A 19,415-nucleotide genomic window follows, 5' to 3' on the forward strand; every position below is an offset into this window, starting at 1 on the left:
AAAAGACTTTTAATGATCTACTTGGTCCAAATGGTGCCAAGCTGATGGCCATTATGTGTACAACAGCAGCTAATTTGAATGTCTTGTTATTGTGAATATCAGAGATGCTTTCAACACTTGGATATTAATAGGAAGAAATGCTCTTATACTGACTTCTTTAAAATTCTTTTCACCCAGGAAAGCATCAATCCCTTCAAGGGACTCTTGATTTGACAGTGTTTTGAATATTCAATCATACCCATTGTGTCAAGGTTAGTGTCACAAAAATTGAGTAATACAAGTCAAGGGTTAGAGCAACCGCCTTGGATGTGGGAGGTCATGGATTCAAACCCAGGCTGAGTCATATCAAAGACTTTTAAAAATGGTGCTCACAACTTCCTCACTAGGCACTCAGCATTCAGAGGTTAGTGTTAGGACTGGTCGGCCTGGAGTCAGGATAATGTGAATGGGTGAGACATGCTACACGTCTGCAGCTTGATGCCCCAGTGATATACATTACTATAAACTGACACACTTCAGACATTGTAGCAATATGACTGCAAAATTGTTAAAGCTACATTAAAAATCCAAAACACACACGTCAAGGATCTCTTTCCTTATTCAGGCTTTTACGTTGTAACCCCTACATATGTTTTTATAAAACTTGACTCAGGTCCACACTTTATCTTATGGTAATGAACTCCCTAGGTCAGAGGTCAAGGTCTTTAGAAAGGAAAAGTTCATGAGGTGAACATATCATGCCATTTGTATTGCAATCATTAATGTAGGTTATGCTTTAATAGAGGTATTGTTAAAGGTAAGTTCAACTCTGGTTGAATTCAGTAGACATGGGTACCATGGTGGTTTACATACTTGCTTCTTATATCTGAAGTCCTGATCTTGAATACCAGTTACATCCTGATTAAAAATAATAAAATCCATGATGTGGAATAGGAGAATCCTATTCAAGGGTATATAATGCATAGGCAGGAACTAGGCTTACATGATGTGTTGGCAGGAATTACGTTTATACCCTGCCATGAATTATGGGTACATAATGTGTTGGCAGTAATTAGGCTTATAACCTGCCATGAATTATGGGTACATAATATGTGGGAAGGAACTAGGATTAAACCCTGCCATGAATTATGGGTGCATAACGTGTTGGCAGGAATTAGTCTTACACCCTGCTTTGAATTATGGGTACATAACGTGTTGGCAGGAATTATGCTTATAACCTGCCATGAACTATGGATACATAATGTGTTGGCAGGAATTAGGCTTATAACCTGCTATGAATTATGGGTACATCATGTGTTGGCAGGAACTAGGCTTATACCCTGCCATGAAGAATTTAGTGTAAACTTGTAAATGTGTTTCAAATGCCAATAAATATCTATATTGACTGATACATCTCTACAGTCTCTGTACTGACTGATATGTCTCAACAGTTTCTATACTTGACTGATAATGTTTATTCTGATTAATCTCTACAATATCTGTACTGACGTTTTCATTAACAGTGTCTATTGTGACTGATGTCTTGACAGTGTCTATACTGACTGATACGTCTTTACAATGTATATACTGATTCATACATCTCTACAATATCTGTACTGACTGATATGTCTGTAGAAAGTCTATACTGAAAGGGATATAAGAATTGTGGTCATTCATCCATGGTAATTTTGTTTTCAGTGTTCTCTGATGTCTCCATTTTTTTTTTTACAGACAAGAGCAGTACAAAAATCAAGTGGAAAGTACTGGGACTGTCAATTAGAAATAAGTAGAAGTTGATCAAAATGATTTTAGAAAATAAGCTTTTCAGATTTTTTTTATTTTAATTTTTTTTTTTTTACAGACAAAGAAAGGCAAAAGCGGAATCATACAAGCTGGAACACATTCAAAGAGAACTTAGCAAACTTGACAGCCTTCTTACAGCTGATGTTCAGGTCATTCGTAACAAGATTGACATTGCCTGTCGGGAATTTAATGACGCGCGGTAAGCATACATTCTTTCTCAAGTCCATCAATTTATCTTTTTGCCATTAATGTGGTGGAGGTATAAAGCATTCCCCTTGTTTGTCTTCCCATCCAGTTAAGTTTACAATTAGGTCAATTTTCAGGCACATTGGTGTGCTTTTATATCCCATGTTCACATATTTAGCTTTTTTATTGTGTCTCACCATGAATACATTGTCCATCCTATTCTCCTTTGTATGCAGATATCTGTCTTGTTAAATTGTGTATTTTGATCAGTTTTCAGGCAATGTGAAGAAGCATAAATGTTCCATGATCCCATTTTCTGTTTATTTTGAGGCACAAATCCAGTGGCCTAAGTTGTTTAAACGAAGTTGCATATTCAAACCCTGGACAACTCATACCAAAGACTTATAAAAATAGTTCTTGCAGCTACCTCACTTGGTGCTCAGTTTCAAGAGGTTAGTGTTAGGACTGGTCAGCCTGGTATCAGGTTAATGTGACTGCAACATAATGCCCCAGTGCTAGACATCACTATAAACTGCCACACTGCAGACATCATAGTGATATGACCTTAAATTCGTAAAGATACGTTAAAAATCCAAATCACACACAGCTTTTTTGGCGTCAAGTTTGCCAAGAGTTCTTCAAACTTGTGTGTGTGTGTGTGTATATGTATGTATGTATATCATCATCATCATCATTGGCGACTCGGTCTCGAAAGACCATGCGAATAGCGCCCTTGGGGTGTTGTCTGTCTCTGTTGGCAACGTCTGATGTAGCTGTGCAGGCCTATACGTGAGTGACAGTTCCTACTGCAGTTGGTGCAGACATACTGGGAAGTCTGCGTTACTGTTGTTGCTGTTGCGTTCTTCTTTCTCTTACGTTTCTCTGCCGCCAACTGGCCTCTCCTCACATCAGCGACTGATATGCCATTGTTTACCATCAGTCTCCAGGTGCCTCGGTCCTCAGCCAGCTCTTCCCAGCCATCGGGTGAAATGTTGCATGCCTTCATGTCCCTCTTGCACACATCTTTGAAACGTAGTGAGTGGCGTCCGACTCTTCTCATGCCAGTGGCCAGCTGTCCATATAACATGTCCTTTGGCAGCCTTCCATCCTCCATGCGTCGGACGTGACCCAGCCATCGAAGGCGGCGTTTAATTAGCAGGAAGTACATGCTGGGGGTACTTGCACGCTGCAGGATCTCGCTGTGTGGAACACGGTCTTGCCAGCTGATTTTCAGGATGCGTTTTAGGCATCGTATATGGAAGGAGTTGAGCCGGCGTTCTTGCCTCATGTAGGTACTCCACGTCTCACTTCCATATAGAAGGGTGCTGAGAACGCAGGCCTGGTAGACTTGGACCTTGGTGTGCTCTGTCAGCGCGTTGTTTTCCCAAACCCTCTTTGTTAATCGAGCCATGATGGTGTTTGCCTTTCCAAGCCTTCTGTCCAGCTCCATATCAATCGAGAGAGTGTTGCTGATGGTTGACCCTAGGTAGGTAAGTTGTTGACTGCTTCCAGGGTGACACCGTTGATTTTGATTGAAGGGGCAATGGTGGTATCTTGCACACTGACATTTGTTTTTTCCAAGCTGATTGTGAGACCAAACTGCATGCAGGCAACAGCAAAACGATCTCCCAGTCTCTGGAGGGCTTCCTCGGTGTGGGCCACAAGAGCTGCGTCATCTGCAAAAAGCATCTCCCTGATGAGCACAGCTCTCACTTTGGTCTTTGAGTGCAGTCGTGCCAGGTTGAACAGCCTCCCATCAGACCTGGTGTGTAGATATATGCCATCCGTGGACGTGTCGAAGGCGTAGGACAGGAGCAGGGAGAAGAAGATCCCAAAAAGTGTTGGTGCCAGCACGCAGCCCTGCTTCACACCACTGTTAATTGGGAAGGAAGTTGAGGATGATCCATCAAACAGGACTGTTCCCTTCATATCTGCATGGAAAGAGATTATCATGCTGATGAGTTTTGGGGGGGCAACCGATCTTACTCAGAAGTTCAAAAAGGCCCTTCCTGCTGACCAAGTCAAAGGCCTTGGTGAGGTCGATGAACATCATGTAGAGTGGTTGACCTTGCTCTCTGCTCTTCTCTTGGAGTTGTCGTAGGGAGAAGATCATGTCTGTCGTCGACCTGCCTGCTCTGAAGCCGCACTGTGATTCCGGGTACACACGGTCTGCCAGCAACTGCAGCCTGTTGAGTATGATGCGGGCGTACACTTTACCAACAATACTCAAGAGCGAGATCCCTCTGTAATTATTACAGTCACTGCGGTCGCCCTTGTTTTTGTAAAGGGTCACAATTGTGGCATCACGCATGTCTTGGGGGACTACTCCTTCCTCCCAGCAGCGGCAGAGTAGCTCGTGCAGTGGTTTAATCAATGCTGGTTTTCCACGTTTGATAGCTTCGGGCGGGATACTGTCACTACCTGGTGCTTTGTCGTTTGGAAGGCAGTCAGTTGCTTTGCTGAGCTCCTCTAAGGTTGGCACTTTGTCGAGCTCTTCCATGGTGGGCAGATTCTTTATGCTGCTGAGGGCTGCATCAGTGACTGACGTTTCTCGGGAGTATAGTTCTGAGTAGTGCTCCACCCATCTGGCCATCTGTTGCCCACGGTCTGTGATCTTCTCTCCCGTCAGGGATTTCAGGGGAGCGACCCCTTTCACTGTAGGGCCTAGAGCCTTCTTGATGCAACTGTACATGCCTTGGATGTGTCCGGACTCGGCACTGCGCTGGATCCCTTCACACAGTTGTTGCCAGTACTCGTTCGCACACTGTCTAGCAATGCGTTGGGTGTTACTTCGGGCACTTCTGAGAGCAGCAAGCATCCGTTCATTAGGGCATTTTTTGTAAGCTATGAAGGCTTTTCGTTTCTCCTCGATTTGTGGTTCCATCCTTGATAGGTGTGCATTGAACCAGTCCTGGCTGGGTCGTTCCTTCTTGCCAAACGCTGACATAGCTGTACTGTAGATGGCACCCTTCATGGCGTTCCACTTGGCTGTAGCGTCATACTCAGGCAGGTCCTGGAGAGCCTTGTTCAGGGCAGACACATACTCCTCCACCTTGGCAGGGACTGACATCTGTGCAGTGTTTATGCGAGGACGTCCTTTTGGTTTTGAGCGGTGTAGCGTGTGTGGCTGTAGTCGCACTCTGCTGCTCACAAGGGCATGGTCGGAGTCACAGTCTGCACTGTGGTAGGTTCTGGTGGAGAGGACACTGTTAAGGGCAGAGCGCCTGGTGATGACCAAGTCGAGTTGGTGCCAGTGATGAGATCTGGGGTGTTTCCATGACACTTTGTGTTGTGGCTTACACTTGAAGAAGGTGTTTGTGATGCACAGGCCATGGTAGGTGCATAGCTCCAGCAGTCTCTGGCCGTTTTCGTTGGTCTTTCCAGTGCCATGATATCTGAGGCAGGTAGGCCAGGACTTGTGGTCCGCACCTACTCTGGCATTAAAGTCGCCGAGGAGGAATAGTGGTTCATTTTTGGGGCATCCTTTGATCTGTTCGTCCAGCTGCCCATAGAACTGATCCTTCACGTCTTCTGATGACATGAGGGTTGGGGCGTAGACACTGATGATGTTGACAGGACCTGAAGTAGTGGTGAGGCGGATGGACAAGAGACGCTCAATGCCCCCTGTGGGAGGTTCAACCGAGGCCAGGAGATTGTTTTTGATGGCAAAGCCCACTCCGTGCTGACGGGGCTCCTCAGGTTCTCAACCCTTCCAGAAGAAGGTGTAGTTTTCCTCTCTGAGGGAGCCACTAGAGGCGAGCCTGGCTTCCTGGAGGGCAGCTATGCTGATATTTAGTCTGGTGAGTTCTCTGTCGATGATGGCCGTCTTTCTGGTGTCGTCCACTTCTCTGAGGTCGTCGGAGATGCCTGTACACATGGTGCGCACATTCCAGCTTGCAAATCGAAGAGCTGGAGTCTTCTTTATTGGTTTCTTGTTTCTTTTGTCTGGTGTGGAATTACCGTCTGCTTGTCATGCTGAACAGCACACTGAGCTCCAGACACCCACTGGAGCAGGCAGACGATGGCGGGTCAACACCTTATTGACCTGGGGCTGCCCGGCTTGAGGCGGGCGATAGTTGGCCAGTGGGACATGATGATCCCTCCCACCGTCAAAGCTGACCCGTGGCGCCCCTTCCCTACGCCAATCGGGTGGGACTTATAACCCGTAAACTGTCAGCTTCCGTGTTGTTTCCTCACTAAGTAGCGAGACTGGAGTGTCCTCTCCAGGGCGCAAGCCTGGGCGTGGAGTATGGAGATCCTGGGCTGCCCAGACATCAGGATCCCCCTCTCGTCCTTGCTGGTGGGGTCCAAAGGCATGCTGAGCATGACATTTGGCACCAGTTTGGATGCAGGAGCTGCCGGAAGGAGGTCGTAGTCGACCACCAGCCGCCTTAGGGGCTCCACTCCTGATTTTCTGTCTGGGTATACTCCCGTAGCCTTTCCTTCTCCCGAAGATATCCACAAGGCAGTGGAGCCATAATCCAATGGATGGGACTTGGTTGGTTTTGAATCAGAGTTTCCTTCTCCTAGATGAACTGCCTGACAAGGCTAACGAGCTTCATCTGCCCGGGTTTGGGGTCAGAGTTTCCCTTCTCTTAGACTGGTTGCCTGCCAAGGCTAATGAGCCCAGTCTGCCCACCCAGTTATACCGCCGGGTACTCGGTCGCGCCACACAGCAGGCTCTGTTAAAACAGGGCACCGCGTGAAGGTGCTGCTGTGGACACAATAGTGTAGGAGAGGCCATATGCAAGTAACCTCCCGCCCCGCAGAGCGAGACAGTGGTCCTGCGGCGATCACTACACCTGGGAAGGAGAGGCTATGAGAGACGCTTCACTTTCCTTTGGCAAGCGGGACGTCAGGCCCAGGCCACGCACCCCCCAATATGTGTGTGTGTGTATGTATATATATATATATATATATATATATATATATATATATATATATGCATGTCAGCTGTTGACCTAGGGTGGTTTTTGAGGTGGAAAGAAATGAAGGACACCACTAGCCTTGGATACAAGGCCATGCTGCCAGGGACTGAATGCTTGGCTTTGGTTTTGCGGGGTTTAACCCCATATTATCAGCACATGATGGCTGTTATTGCTGAGATTCCACTAGGGTTGTGCAACTAATGATACATAGTCCTGGCAAGGATGGAAAAAAGTTATTACAATACCAGATTTTCCAGGTACAAATGCTAATCAGCCTGTCTCATCAATGTATGGTTTATTATTTGCATAATGTAGGGAAAATTATGTTGCAAACAGTACTTTAGAGAAAGAAAATGAAATTAATGAGTGTCTGACCTTGACAGGAGTTGAATTGATAAAGGTCAGTGTCATAAATGAACACCACAGCAATAGTTTATTCCCATTACAGTAGCGCCACTGACAGTTAAGACCATAATTTACGCACAATTAACAACTTCAGAGTTCACTTATAAAGTAAACACAGATAAGGTGTTTACATGCACTGCATAAAATGTTTAATTTTAGTGGCATGGTTCAAGTGAAAACCTTGAACTTCAGCATGGCTTATAAGATCACATGAATTATAGTCATCATTAATAGATAGTGGCAAAATTCAATCCATGCTTGGTCCCTCAGCAAATAAATCTGGCGATTAATTTGTTTTGAACAAGAAGCAATGGCTTGGATTAACATCTGAATCAGAAATAGAGGTGCATTAGTTTTTATTATTTGCACACCAGCAATTAGTCACACACAACAGCACCGGAAGGAGAGTCTGCTTACCTCTTTGATGGCTTCAGGCATTGTGTGGACAGCAACTACACATGTTGAAGCTGACCTATAAGCTCCATCACTTGTTAAGTAGACCGCTCTGGTGGCCTCATGGTTAGAGTGTCTTCCTCAGATGCGGGAGATTGTGGATTCAAACACTAACCAAGTCTTACAAAAGACTTATAAAAATGGTACTTGCAGCTACCTTTCTTGGTGCTCAGCTTCAAGAGGTTAGTGTTAGGACTGATCAGCCTGGTGTCAGGATAATGTGACTGGGTGGGACATCATGCTACATTTCCAGCATGATTCCCCAGTAATAGACATCATATAACTGCCACAATGCAGACATTGTAGCAATGTGACTGAAAAATTATTAAAACTGTGTTAAAATCCAAAACACACACATTTAAGCTGCAGCAGCAATCTTTGAAATTCCAGCCGTAATTGCAAGTTATCCATTTTAATAGTGTAGGTTGGCAGCCTGGTGTCAGGATAATGTGACCGAGTGGGACATGATGCTACATCTCTACTAGACATCATATAACTGCCACTGAAAAATTATTAAAACTATGTTAAATTCCAAAAACACACACACACACACTTAAGCTGCAGCAGCAATCTTTGAAATTCCAAGTTGTCCATTTTAATAGTGTAGAGAGGCAGAATTATACCGTATGCATATACCATTATGCCACCTGAATCCATAAAAAAAATAAGCCAACTCTTCTGATGATGCTGTGCTGTTGCTGTGTGAAAAAAATAGGTTGGCTTCTGACTTTGTTGTTGAGAGGGACAGATTTTATTGGTACAATTTCTCCTACATGGTTACAAAATCATGCTCTCTTCATTTGAGCATTTGACTTTGATTTTGTGGGGTATAATGCCATATTGTCAGTACATAATAGGCTATATATGGTGGCTAGTATATGAGGTGGAAGTAGAACACAGGTGGACCCCAGGAAGAACAACTGACAACTGACCAACAGGAAGCTACTGGCAAGCTTTCTCAAATGCCCACATTTATCGAGTTGACTCAAACTCGTATGTACAGAGATAAGATGTGTGAGTGATGTTAAGAGTGACTTGGACCACTCAGCCACCCATTGTACCAGGATTGAACGCAGAACCAAAGAGATGCTAAATGAGCATCTTACCATTAAAACATCTTGGCCAATAAATTTTCATCCATTTTCTAATTCAGGTGCTTATGTTGTTGTTGTTGTTGTAGGGTTTAACGCCATTTTTCAGCACACGATAGGCTATACATGACAGCCAGTATTAATGGTGGAGGAAGAACCTGGGAAAACCCAGGAAAGAACCACCGACCCACAAGAAGCTACTGGCGAGCTTTCTCACATATCCACATTAGCCGAATCTGAGACTCGAACCCACGCAGACAGAGGTGAGATGGCAATGATCCGTAACGAAGAGTGCTTTAGGCCACTCGGGGCCCCAGGTGCTTATGTGAACCATCAGTTTTCACATGTTAAGATGTGCTAATTTTCTATAAATGTTCATAACCCAGTAAACTCCATCCCATTCCTCTGCACTTTTTTAAACAAACTTTTTTTTTCTTTTTTTAGGAGGCGATATGAGAGAGCAGAGAAGGAGTTCATTGAGTCAAAAATTGACCTGCATAAAAAGTCCGAACTTAAAGAGGCTTTGACAGAACATCTTTACACAATAATTCACCAAAATGAACTCAGGAAATCCAACAAACTGGCTGAATTAATGAAAGAATTGGAGATGGAAGCCAATGAGGAAGATATTGGTTTACCTGAGTTGCCTCCCTTGACTGCCTTTTCTTCAATGATTGCTGGCAACATGCTAGGCATGTCTACAAAGTTACTGGGTTGGCAGCACAGAGGTGAAAGTGAACAAAGTAAAAACCTTCACAATAGTCATAAAGACAAAGTAAACAATTATGTCCCAAATGTTACTCTATCTGGAAGCACAAATAATCAAAGTGAATCTCCAACAAACATTGATAATTTGATAATAATTGAGCCCACACATGATACTCCAAAACCTCCAGAAAGTCCCACTGTACATCTTATTGACGATGATAGTAACCAGAGTAACCAAGCCAGTTCGGATGTACAAGATGTGAAGGATACAAGCAGACAGGAAGAATTAAGTTGCTCCCCTTCTCCTTCAGCTGATTCACAGCAATTACAAGATGAACAAAGGTATGAACAAACGGAGAATGAGCAGTTCAGTACACAGGAACAGATTTCTGGTGTCCTGCAAGAGTTTCACAAATCTACTGAACTACCAAGAACTTGGACCTTTGATGGAAATATTATTGTGAAAGAAGAACCCTGAGGCTCCCAATGTTGTTTAACCTTTTGCAGTGGAACCTGTGTAATGTACCTGTAAAGGTCTAAAATTCACAACATTCCACAAGTTAAAAGTTGGACCGTGAAAATCAATCACTAAAAATAGTGGCTCCACACAACCAGACCTTTCAAAATTTGCAGGAATACTTTATAGGTGCAAAGTGCTTAGATCTGAAGATGTCATGAAATTATCTTCTTTAGTTTTGAAGATAGTCAATCATGAAGTTGCAAGTAACTTCTCAGTATTAGTCGTGAAAACTTCTATGAATTAAATGCCTGGTGGAGACTTTGTATTTTAACTGAAGTAGGCAGTGAGCCACAATAGTGTCAGATTCATTCACTGTTCACAAAAATGGGCCTGATTTGGTGACTGCTTCAGTAGGTTGTGTTCCCATACACTAAAGGGGTTACACTTATATAGGTTAGGCCATATTTAACCCTGTCATAGTTGAAAAGTCCCATCTAGTGTTATATACATTGACTTGTATTTATTCCATTTGCAAATGGAGCTAAATCTCAGCCATGTTTATAGTTTTGTGTGTCTGTACATACTGTAATATCACAATATTAGATATTATGCAAAAGTTGCATTGGTTTATATATTTATTCAGTAACCATGTCTCAAATTTTGATGCAGTATTATGCTATGACCCAGTTCATCCCTATGTTGATGATTCGTGTTTCCTTTTCTGCATTACAGCTTTACTACTACAGCATTGCTTGCACTTTGAGTAAGGAACGAGTCTATCAAATTTGAGGTTAAACGGTCAAGGCATTTATGAAGAAATTTTGTTGTGCACAATAATGTTTTTTCTGCTTTACATAACTTCCAATTTTGTGGATAGCTTGCATTTGTGCCAAAAAAAATAATATTAATTTGGGAGTCCAAAGGTCAAGGTCACCGACTGAAAGAAGAAAAATGGTTTCTGTACAATAATGTAGCTATACATCAAATACCAAATTAAACACTGCATAGCTGCACTCGGGTTAGAAAGAAGCATTAAAAGATGGGGGGGGGGCTTTAAACACATGGTGCACAAATTATGTGCCTCTCATGGGGCTCTTGTTTTCAAGTTGCCACAAGTGATGACATTAAGTCGGTACTAAAATCATATATATATCGATATTTGATAAATCAGACATTTATATATGAATCAGACATTTATATATGAATATTTGATAAATCAGACATTTATATATATTTGATAAATCATACATTCATGTATGAATATTTGATAAATCGGAAATTTATATATTAATATTTGATAAATCAGATATACAGTAGTCCCGCTCTTAAATGGACCCCCGACCAGCGGCTACCCATTTCTTACGACCAGAATCCATTGGCACTTACGAGTTTGTATTCAAAATTACCCCTCAAGAACAGCCACCTCTCTAACGTGACCAGCAGCCATCATATTAGTACAAAAATGAAAAATGTTCTCCTCACGAGCTGCCACTTTTTTCTTCAAATGTATCCAGAACCAATAATTAATTCATGTCGTGATGTAAGGTGAGTAATCTGATTATCGTCAATTCATGTCTCCCAATGTCAAGTTTCCATTACTGAAAGAGGTGTTGACTAAAGTACTTGTAACACTAAGATTAATATTATATCATTGTCTATAAAAGCTGACGTTTACAGGAGATGGGCTAAACAATGTTATGATATAGTTTTGGACTTCACACATCTGTCGAGTTCTTCTCTTTGATGATTAGGCCTCAGCCGGATGTAATTGTCAAGATCATAACAGGGTCAGCATATGCTAAAAACAGATTTTGTGCATTAAACACACACACAAAGAAATTAACCTTGAACAAATCAGAGTACCAGACAGAGACAGAGAAAACACATGACAACACATTTATTGCTACCTTTACAAAAAAACCATTTTGTCCATTTGACAAAAGTTTTGTCTGCATATTTAAATTGCATACAGTTAGCAACATGCAATTAATCATTACCAAACATTAACATGTCATCACGTAAATGGACACATATTATTTTAGAAGAAACTTGGTTAATCTACTCGACAACATCGGGTGAGGTGGGACTTGCCAAACAATTTTATGTAGAAAAGACTCGAAAAAACTATTTTATGTTGAACAGACTCGAATAAACATTGTAACCGATAAGGAGGTTATTCAGCAGCAGTGTAGAAATGCAACAAATGGAAAGAGAATTATGTATGCACCAAGATTTAAATGATGTTTTTGAATGGTTTTGCAATGTGCATGACAACATTACCTTTTCTCATATCATGCTTATGCCAAGAATAAGAACTATTAATGTATATTCAGTTGAAATAAGTTTATTATTATAACAAGAAGAACCTTTTAATAATTAATGTTACTTTTAAATGAAGATATTAAATGCTTTGAAGTATGTAGCTTTCTTACTACGTATATCACATAAACTTCTCATAAAAATGTTGTCCCCTTCTGGAAAGGCCACCCATCTTATAAGGCCACTTTCCCCGTGCAAAAGGGGTGGCCATATATGAGGGGGACCACTGTATATAAATATGTTAAATCAGACATTTAGATATGAATATATGATAAATCAGACATTTATACATGAATATACATTTAGATATGAATATATGATTAATGTATTTAGATGTGAATATTTGATAAATCAGACATTTATAAATGAATATTTTGGCAAATCAGACATTTATATATGAATATATGATAAACAAGTTTACAATGAAGCAAGCTGATTTCTACTTTATTTTACTGTTATGATTTTTAGAAATAACTTGTTTTGACAAATTTCAATGCATTTTACAGACCTTGTTTACATCTGTGATTAAATTATACTTTTTGTCAGAGCTAAAACTTGTTAAGCATGGGAGGATAATATAACTGAACAATAACAAATCTAGAATGGTCATAATAGTTTCTGGTATATCTAATAATCAGTATCTTCTTTATTATTATTGTTAATTATATCTTGTATTAATGTATTTATATTGAAGTTTATGAATATCCAGTGACAATATTTCCTCGAAAAATATCTGGACAGGTGATTGTCTGGACCCTACAACACAGTCAGACCTTGATACATGTTTAAAGTAGTATCATGTGTTTTTGAGTATTGCAAAGTAAACTAAGATTTTAAGTTTCCATCATTTTGAGTAATTCTTTTACCGATATTTTGCCATTAGTAAATATCTGCAGAATATGTTACTTATATTACCTTATACAAACAACAAAGATCCAAATCTGCCATAGCATAATGCGAATGCATATCAGGGTCTATTTTGTTTGTTGAACTGATTGCTCCTATCAAACTGCACAGGTCCAGATCTGCCGGTGCATTATGCATGGACAGATCTGGATCTGTGAAGTTTGCAGTTGGTCTTGTCTCAAAAGACAAATTATTTTTATTCATATTGCCCCTCAGCTGTTGGCCACCCTGCATTGAAAATCTTACACCGATTGTTTTTCCCGTTCCTAACAGTGTAATAACCATATTTTACTGTTGATCTTGATAGATGCATTGTAGTACAGCACCCTGTGTACTCACTTGTAAACCTAGTCAAACTGCAAACATCAAAGATCCTGATCTGATGTAGCATAATATTCCTGCAGATCAGGGTCTGTGCAAGTTGCAGTTGGACTCCTCATACTGGTGATTATACATGGTAGCTGTTTAAACATGTTCATTATGTTGGAATGTATATTCATGGGGTCATATCTGAAATATAGTCATGTTTGAAAAAAGCTTTCCTTTATGGACAAAAACAAAAATGACCATTTTGAAGAAAAATTTAATGAACTTACACTTAGAGAATTAAATGCAACTGGGTCTGATCACATGGTTATGTTCTGACCAATGAAATCTTCCTTACATTTATCAACTCCAATTATGTATCTGTTAACTTGCCACCAAAGGATGCTAGGTAATCTTAGGCAATCATGGTTATGCACCAACAAAACAGATTATAATCATGCAGATCACAAATACAAACGTATATAAACTTGTCAGGGTATTACTAAAGTAGGTTTGACTAGTTTTGTTCAGTTTCTCTTCAAGATGTGTTCATTCTTTCACATCATTCTAATGTCACAACAAACACAGACCTTTTTTCAGCATTGAAGAATATCAATGTGAAAAGAGGATGTATTGTTATCATCCAAATGTTTTTTTGGAGCCCACATCAGTAGAAGCGAAACACATCATCACTTTTTGGTTATTTTTCATTTCCATATATTTCCAAACCTCTTGGTAGATCCAAAATTCATTGTATAGTTAAAACCAATCATTCTATAACATGCTTGCATGTCCATATTACCTTGGGTTTAAGATCAAAGAAAATTGTGTCTTAAAGTTTTTCATTTGCTTTTTTTTTTTTTTTAAGCCTGTTGATGGATCATTATAATGATAAGGCAGTGTGCTGAACACTATGACATTGGTGTCAAGGTCACATAGAAAATTTGTTTTCATTTCCTTATATTTTCTAATAAACTTTGACATTATACATACATGGGATGAATAATTAAGAAGCTAACACAATTCATTCTGTGATATGTGGACCCAACAGCTTGGGGTCACATTTTACAGCAAAGCTTAGATCATGGACTCAGCATGCAGGACCTGGCCTTCTTGTTTAGTGGTTGATGTGTAACTTTGAAAACGTTCTTTTAAAAATGGTGAACAGAAAAATGTTATTTTAGAACAGTAGTATTTTTTTCTAGTACCATTTTAGCAGTTTTTCATGTGCTGATATTATGTACCAAGTAGTCTGTTGACTTGATTAGCATAAAGCCAAAGTTTATTGAAACGTTATCTACCTAGGTGTATTCACGTTTCTATTGCTTCAATTTAGATGTGATATTTTATTTATGCAAATTAGATAAACCAAATAGATGTGAGTATATACAAAGGGGAAAATTTGTATACACTTATTTTTAAAGAAACTGGAGAGATAAAATTGCTTTGGGAAATAAAGTACAATTCTTGATATAATAGACTCGTTTCTTTGCCTCTCATTCAGATTGTGCAGATATATTGAAAAGAAAGAGATTAGCAAATGTTCAGATAGTACAGTGCCTAAAATAAGTTTATCAGAGTAAAATTAGTATTTACTATGGAATGCAAAATCAAAGTGGATGAGTAAAAGAAATCAGGATCAAGTGACAGAAATTGACAGCAATATGGAGATCAGTAAATGTTCAAATAGTACAACACCTTAAATGCAAGTTGATTTGAGTAAAAGCAGTAATTATATGGAATGCAAAATTAAAGTGGACGAGTCAGTAATCAAGATCAAGTGATAAAACTTGAGAGCAATATGGAGAGGGCAAACTAGGGAGATAAAAGGACGAGAGAGATCATACGGCAAGTTGGAGATATTGTAGAGTGAGCTGGAAGGATTGTAGGGTGACAGAGATTGTAGGCTAGCTGGAGAAATTGCAGGACACGCTATAGTGATTATTGGGTGAACTGGAGAGGACGAGCTGGAATATTCAAGAGTGAGACAGGATATGCATGAGCAAGGAGGACATGATCGATGCAGAAATCCTGAACAAATTAAAAAGAGGTATTAAATGGGAGATAATTCAGTTAGGAAACTGTAAATTAGCGTCTCAAAATTATCTCAATATTGCCTTCACTGAACCCAAGTAAAATTCATTGACTATCATATCATACAAGTGCATTCAGAAATCACATGGCAAACAGCAAAATTAAAGTATATAATAATCAAAGGCAACCATATTTATTTTATATAAATGTTGTCTATATGTGTTTACTAGACAAAATATATGCAAAATCTAAAAACTAGAGATGTAGATAGAAGTAACCTTATGGACTTGTGTTAGTCGTATATTAACTACAGATGTAGATATTGCATGACTAATGCAAGTTCATAAGATTACATCTTTGAAGGAAAGATGCAAGTATACAAACTATTTAGAAATCTATTTATTTTTTGTTGTTGTTGTGGGGTTTAACGCCATTTTTGAGCACACGATAGGCTATACATGGCGGCCAGTATTAATGGTGGAGGAAGAACCCGGGCTAACCCCAGAAAGAACCACCGACCCACGAGAAGCTACTGGCAAGTTCACATACCCACATTGGTTGAATCCGAGACTTGAACCCACACAGACAGGTGAGATGGCAGTGATCCGTAATGGATAGCACTTTAGACCACTTGGCCCCCTTTATTTTTTTCATTGATCGAAGTGCAAGAACAGTTCTAATACAGTATATTGTTCTTAATATAAATGAAACGTTACAATGTTCTATCTATTTTCTATGCATAATACTTTGTTAACAAGTAAAGTATTATTCCAGGTTTGATTAAATAGAAAAAGAATCGTCAGTAACAGGTAACTACTTGATGAAGCATATCTAGCATACATAAAATAACTCTGGTCTTTTAATGGGTATAATCATCCAAAATAAAGCTACTTCCTTGGCATCCGTCCGTCTACGAGAGACGATGGCATAGCTCCAAAGTACGCTTTTGCTTATCCTTTTTAGCTCTCTTTTCAGCTTGCTTTATTCTTCTCTTTTCCTCTGCGTTTTGAACTCCCTGCCTGACAGCTAGACGCCAGATGGAACGGTTCTTTGCACAGCTCTCCCAGTCGTTGACATTGATGTTTGCTGTCTTGATATCCTTCTTGCAAACATCTTTGTAGCGCAGATGTGGTCGTCCAGTTGGTCGTGCACCTTCTGCTAACTCCCCATATAACAGGTCCTTGGGAATGCGACCTGGGTCCATTCTCTTGACATGGCCGAGCCAGCGAAGGCGCCTCTCGCTGAGTATGGAGAACATGCTGTTCATGTTGGCGCGTTCTAGAACCTCTGTGTTGGGTACTTTGTCCTGCCACTGGATGTGCAGAATGCGCCGCAGACATCTCAGGTGGAAGCTGTTGAGTTTCCTCTCGTGTCTTGCATAGGTGGTCCATGTTTCGCTGCTGTAGAGAAGTGAGCTGAGCACGCACGCTTGGTAGACACGCAGTTTGGTCTTCTCTGTGAGGTTGGGGTTGTTCCAGACCCTCTGGTTAAGTCTGGCCATCACTGCTGCTGCCTTGGCAATCCTGCCGCCCACCTCAGAATCAATGGAGAGTGAGCTGGAGATGTTAGACCCAAGGTATGTGAAGTTCTCGACAACTTCCAAATTGTACCCATCGATGGAGACAGAGGGAGGGGAGTCTGTGTCCTGTGCCATGACATTCGTTTTCTTCAAACTGATGGTCAGTCCAAATTCCTTACATGCATGGGAGAGGCAGCATACCAGCTGCTGAAGTCCATCTTCCGTGTGTGATGTCAAGGCTGCATTGTCTTCAAAGAGCAATTCATGGATGAGTACCTCTGTGACTTTAGTCTTAGCACGGAGACGGGCGATGTTGAACAGCTTGCCGTCAGCCCTGGTATGGATGTACACTCCCTCGCTGCAGTCCTTGAATGCGTACTGGAGAAGCATGGAGAAGAAGATGGCAAAGAGCGTCGGTGCAAGGACACAGCCTTGTTTGACTCTGCTGATGACTGGGAATGCTTCAGATGTTGCGCCATTGAAGCATACTGTGCTGTGCATGTTCTCGTGGAACGACATAATGACAGCAAGCAGACATGGGGGCAGCCGATCTTCTGCAGGAGTCTGAAGAGTCCACTCCGACTAACCATGTCAAATGCCTTCGTCAGGTCTATGAAGGCAATGTAGAGGGGCATCTGCTGCTCGCGACACTTCTCCTGCAGCTGACGTAGTGAGAAGATCATGTCTACAGTTGACCTGCCAGCTCGAAATCCACACTGGGATTCTAGGTAGACGCGGGAGGCTAGGATCTGCAAGCGCGCCAAGGCAACACGGGCGAAGGCCTTTCCGACGATGCTGAGGAGGGAGATGCCCCGACAGTTGTTGCAGTCGCTACGGTCTCCTTTGTTTTTGTACAAAGTGACGATGTTGGCGTCACGCATGTCCTGTGGGATGTATCCCTGTTCCCAGCAAAGGCAGAGGAGTGTGTGTAGGGGCTGGAGCAGTGCTGGTTTTCCGCTCTTAAGGACTTCAGGTGGAATGCCGTCTCTTACAGGAGCCTTCCCACAGGCAAGGCAATCGATGGCTTTTCCGAGCTCTTCCAGGGTGGGCTGTGTGTCTAGCTCCTCCATGACAGGCAGGTCTGGAATGGCGTCCAGGGCAGTTCCAGTGACATTGTTTTGGGTTGCATATATCTCGAGATAGTGCTCAACCCATCGCTGCAGTTGTTTCCCCTGGTCTGTGATGACTTCGCCCATCTTGGACTTGAGGGGGGCTGTCTTGTAGCTGGGGGGGCCTGTCGCCTTTTTGATACCCTCATACATTCCTCTTGTGTCCCCAGTGTCAGCAGCTGTCTGTATACTGTTGCAAAGGTTCAGCCAGTAGGTGTTTGCAAAGCGGCGGTCAGTCCTCTGGGCGTTATTCCTTGCAATCCTGAGAGCTTGTAGTGTTCTGGGGCTAGGTGCAGCCTTGTATGCCAGGAGGGCTTTCCTCTTTGCCTCAGTCACGGGCTCCATCTCCTCCCAGTTTGCCTCATACCAGTCGACATTCTTTCACTTCCTCTTCCCGTAAGCTGTGATGGCTGAATTGTACACAGAGTCACGGATATGGGACCACTTGGAATCAATGGTGTCTTCAGGTGTCACTTTGGTGAGGGCTTCCTTCAGTTTGCTGATGAACTGCTGTGTTTTCTCTGGGTTGCTTGCACAGCAGGTGTTGATACGTGGGTGACCCTTCTTCTTGGCGTGGTGCAGCTTCTTGGGTAATATTCGCACCTTGCTGGCCATGAGGGAATGGTCCACGTCACAATCGGCACTGTGGTAGCTGCAGGTAAGGAGGACACTGGCCAGTTCTGCATGCCTGGTGATGACGAGGTCTAGCTGGTGCCAGTGGCGTGAACGTGGGTGTCTCCACGACACCTGGTGGATCTCCTTGCATTTGAAGAAAGCGTTGGTCACACATAGGCTGTGGGAGCAGCACATCTCCAGCAGTCGCTGACCATTCTCATTGATCTTGCCCCTTCCGTAAAAGCCGAGACAGGTGGACCAGGCCTTATGGTCAGCTCCCACTCTAGCATTGAAGTCTCCTAGTAAGTAAAGGCTTTCATTGTTGGGGATACTGGATATTGCCTGATCCAGAGCCTCATAAAACTTGTCTTTCTCCTCGTAGGTGGAGTAGAGGGTTGGGGCGTACACACTGAAGATGTTGACTGGGCCTAAGGATGTTGACAGCTGGAGGGCAAGGATTCTCTCAGTACCTGATGATGGAGGTTCAATGAAGGCGATTAGCGTGTTCTTGATGGCAAAGCCTACACCATACTGCCTAGGTTCATCCAAGGGCTCATTATTATTGTAAATGCCCATATTTTTCATGGAATGTCT

At 41.8% G+C, this 19,415-nt stretch overlaps 1 protein-coding gene across 1 annotated transcript in view; it reads left to right on the forward strand.

Moving 5' to 3' along the window:
* Positions 1 to 15,020, forward strand: part of LOC149778814 (uncharacterized) — a 58,086-nt gene extending 43,066 nt beyond the window's left edge. The window contains exons 6-7 of the mRNA XM_089939572.1: positions 1,841 to 1,981; positions 9,290 to 15,020. Of these exons, the coding sequence (XP_089795698.1) occupies positions 1,841 to 1,981; positions 9,290 to 10,031 (883 nt within the window). The 3' untranslated portion in view covers positions 10,032 to 15,020. The remainder of the gene's footprint in view (positions 1 to 1,840; positions 1,982 to 9,289) is intronic.
* The last annotated feature ends 4,395 nt before the right edge of the window (positions 15,021 to 19,415 follow it).

This window comes from Sinohyriopsis cumingii, chromosome 17 (genome assembly GCF_028554795.1).
Source record: "Sinohyriopsis cumingii isolate HCF-2022 chromosome 17, ASM2855479v2, whole genome shotgun sequence".
NCBI classification, from domain to species: Eukaryota; Metazoa; Mollusca; class Bivalvia; order Unionida; family Unionidae; genus Sinohyriopsis; species Sinohyriopsis cumingii.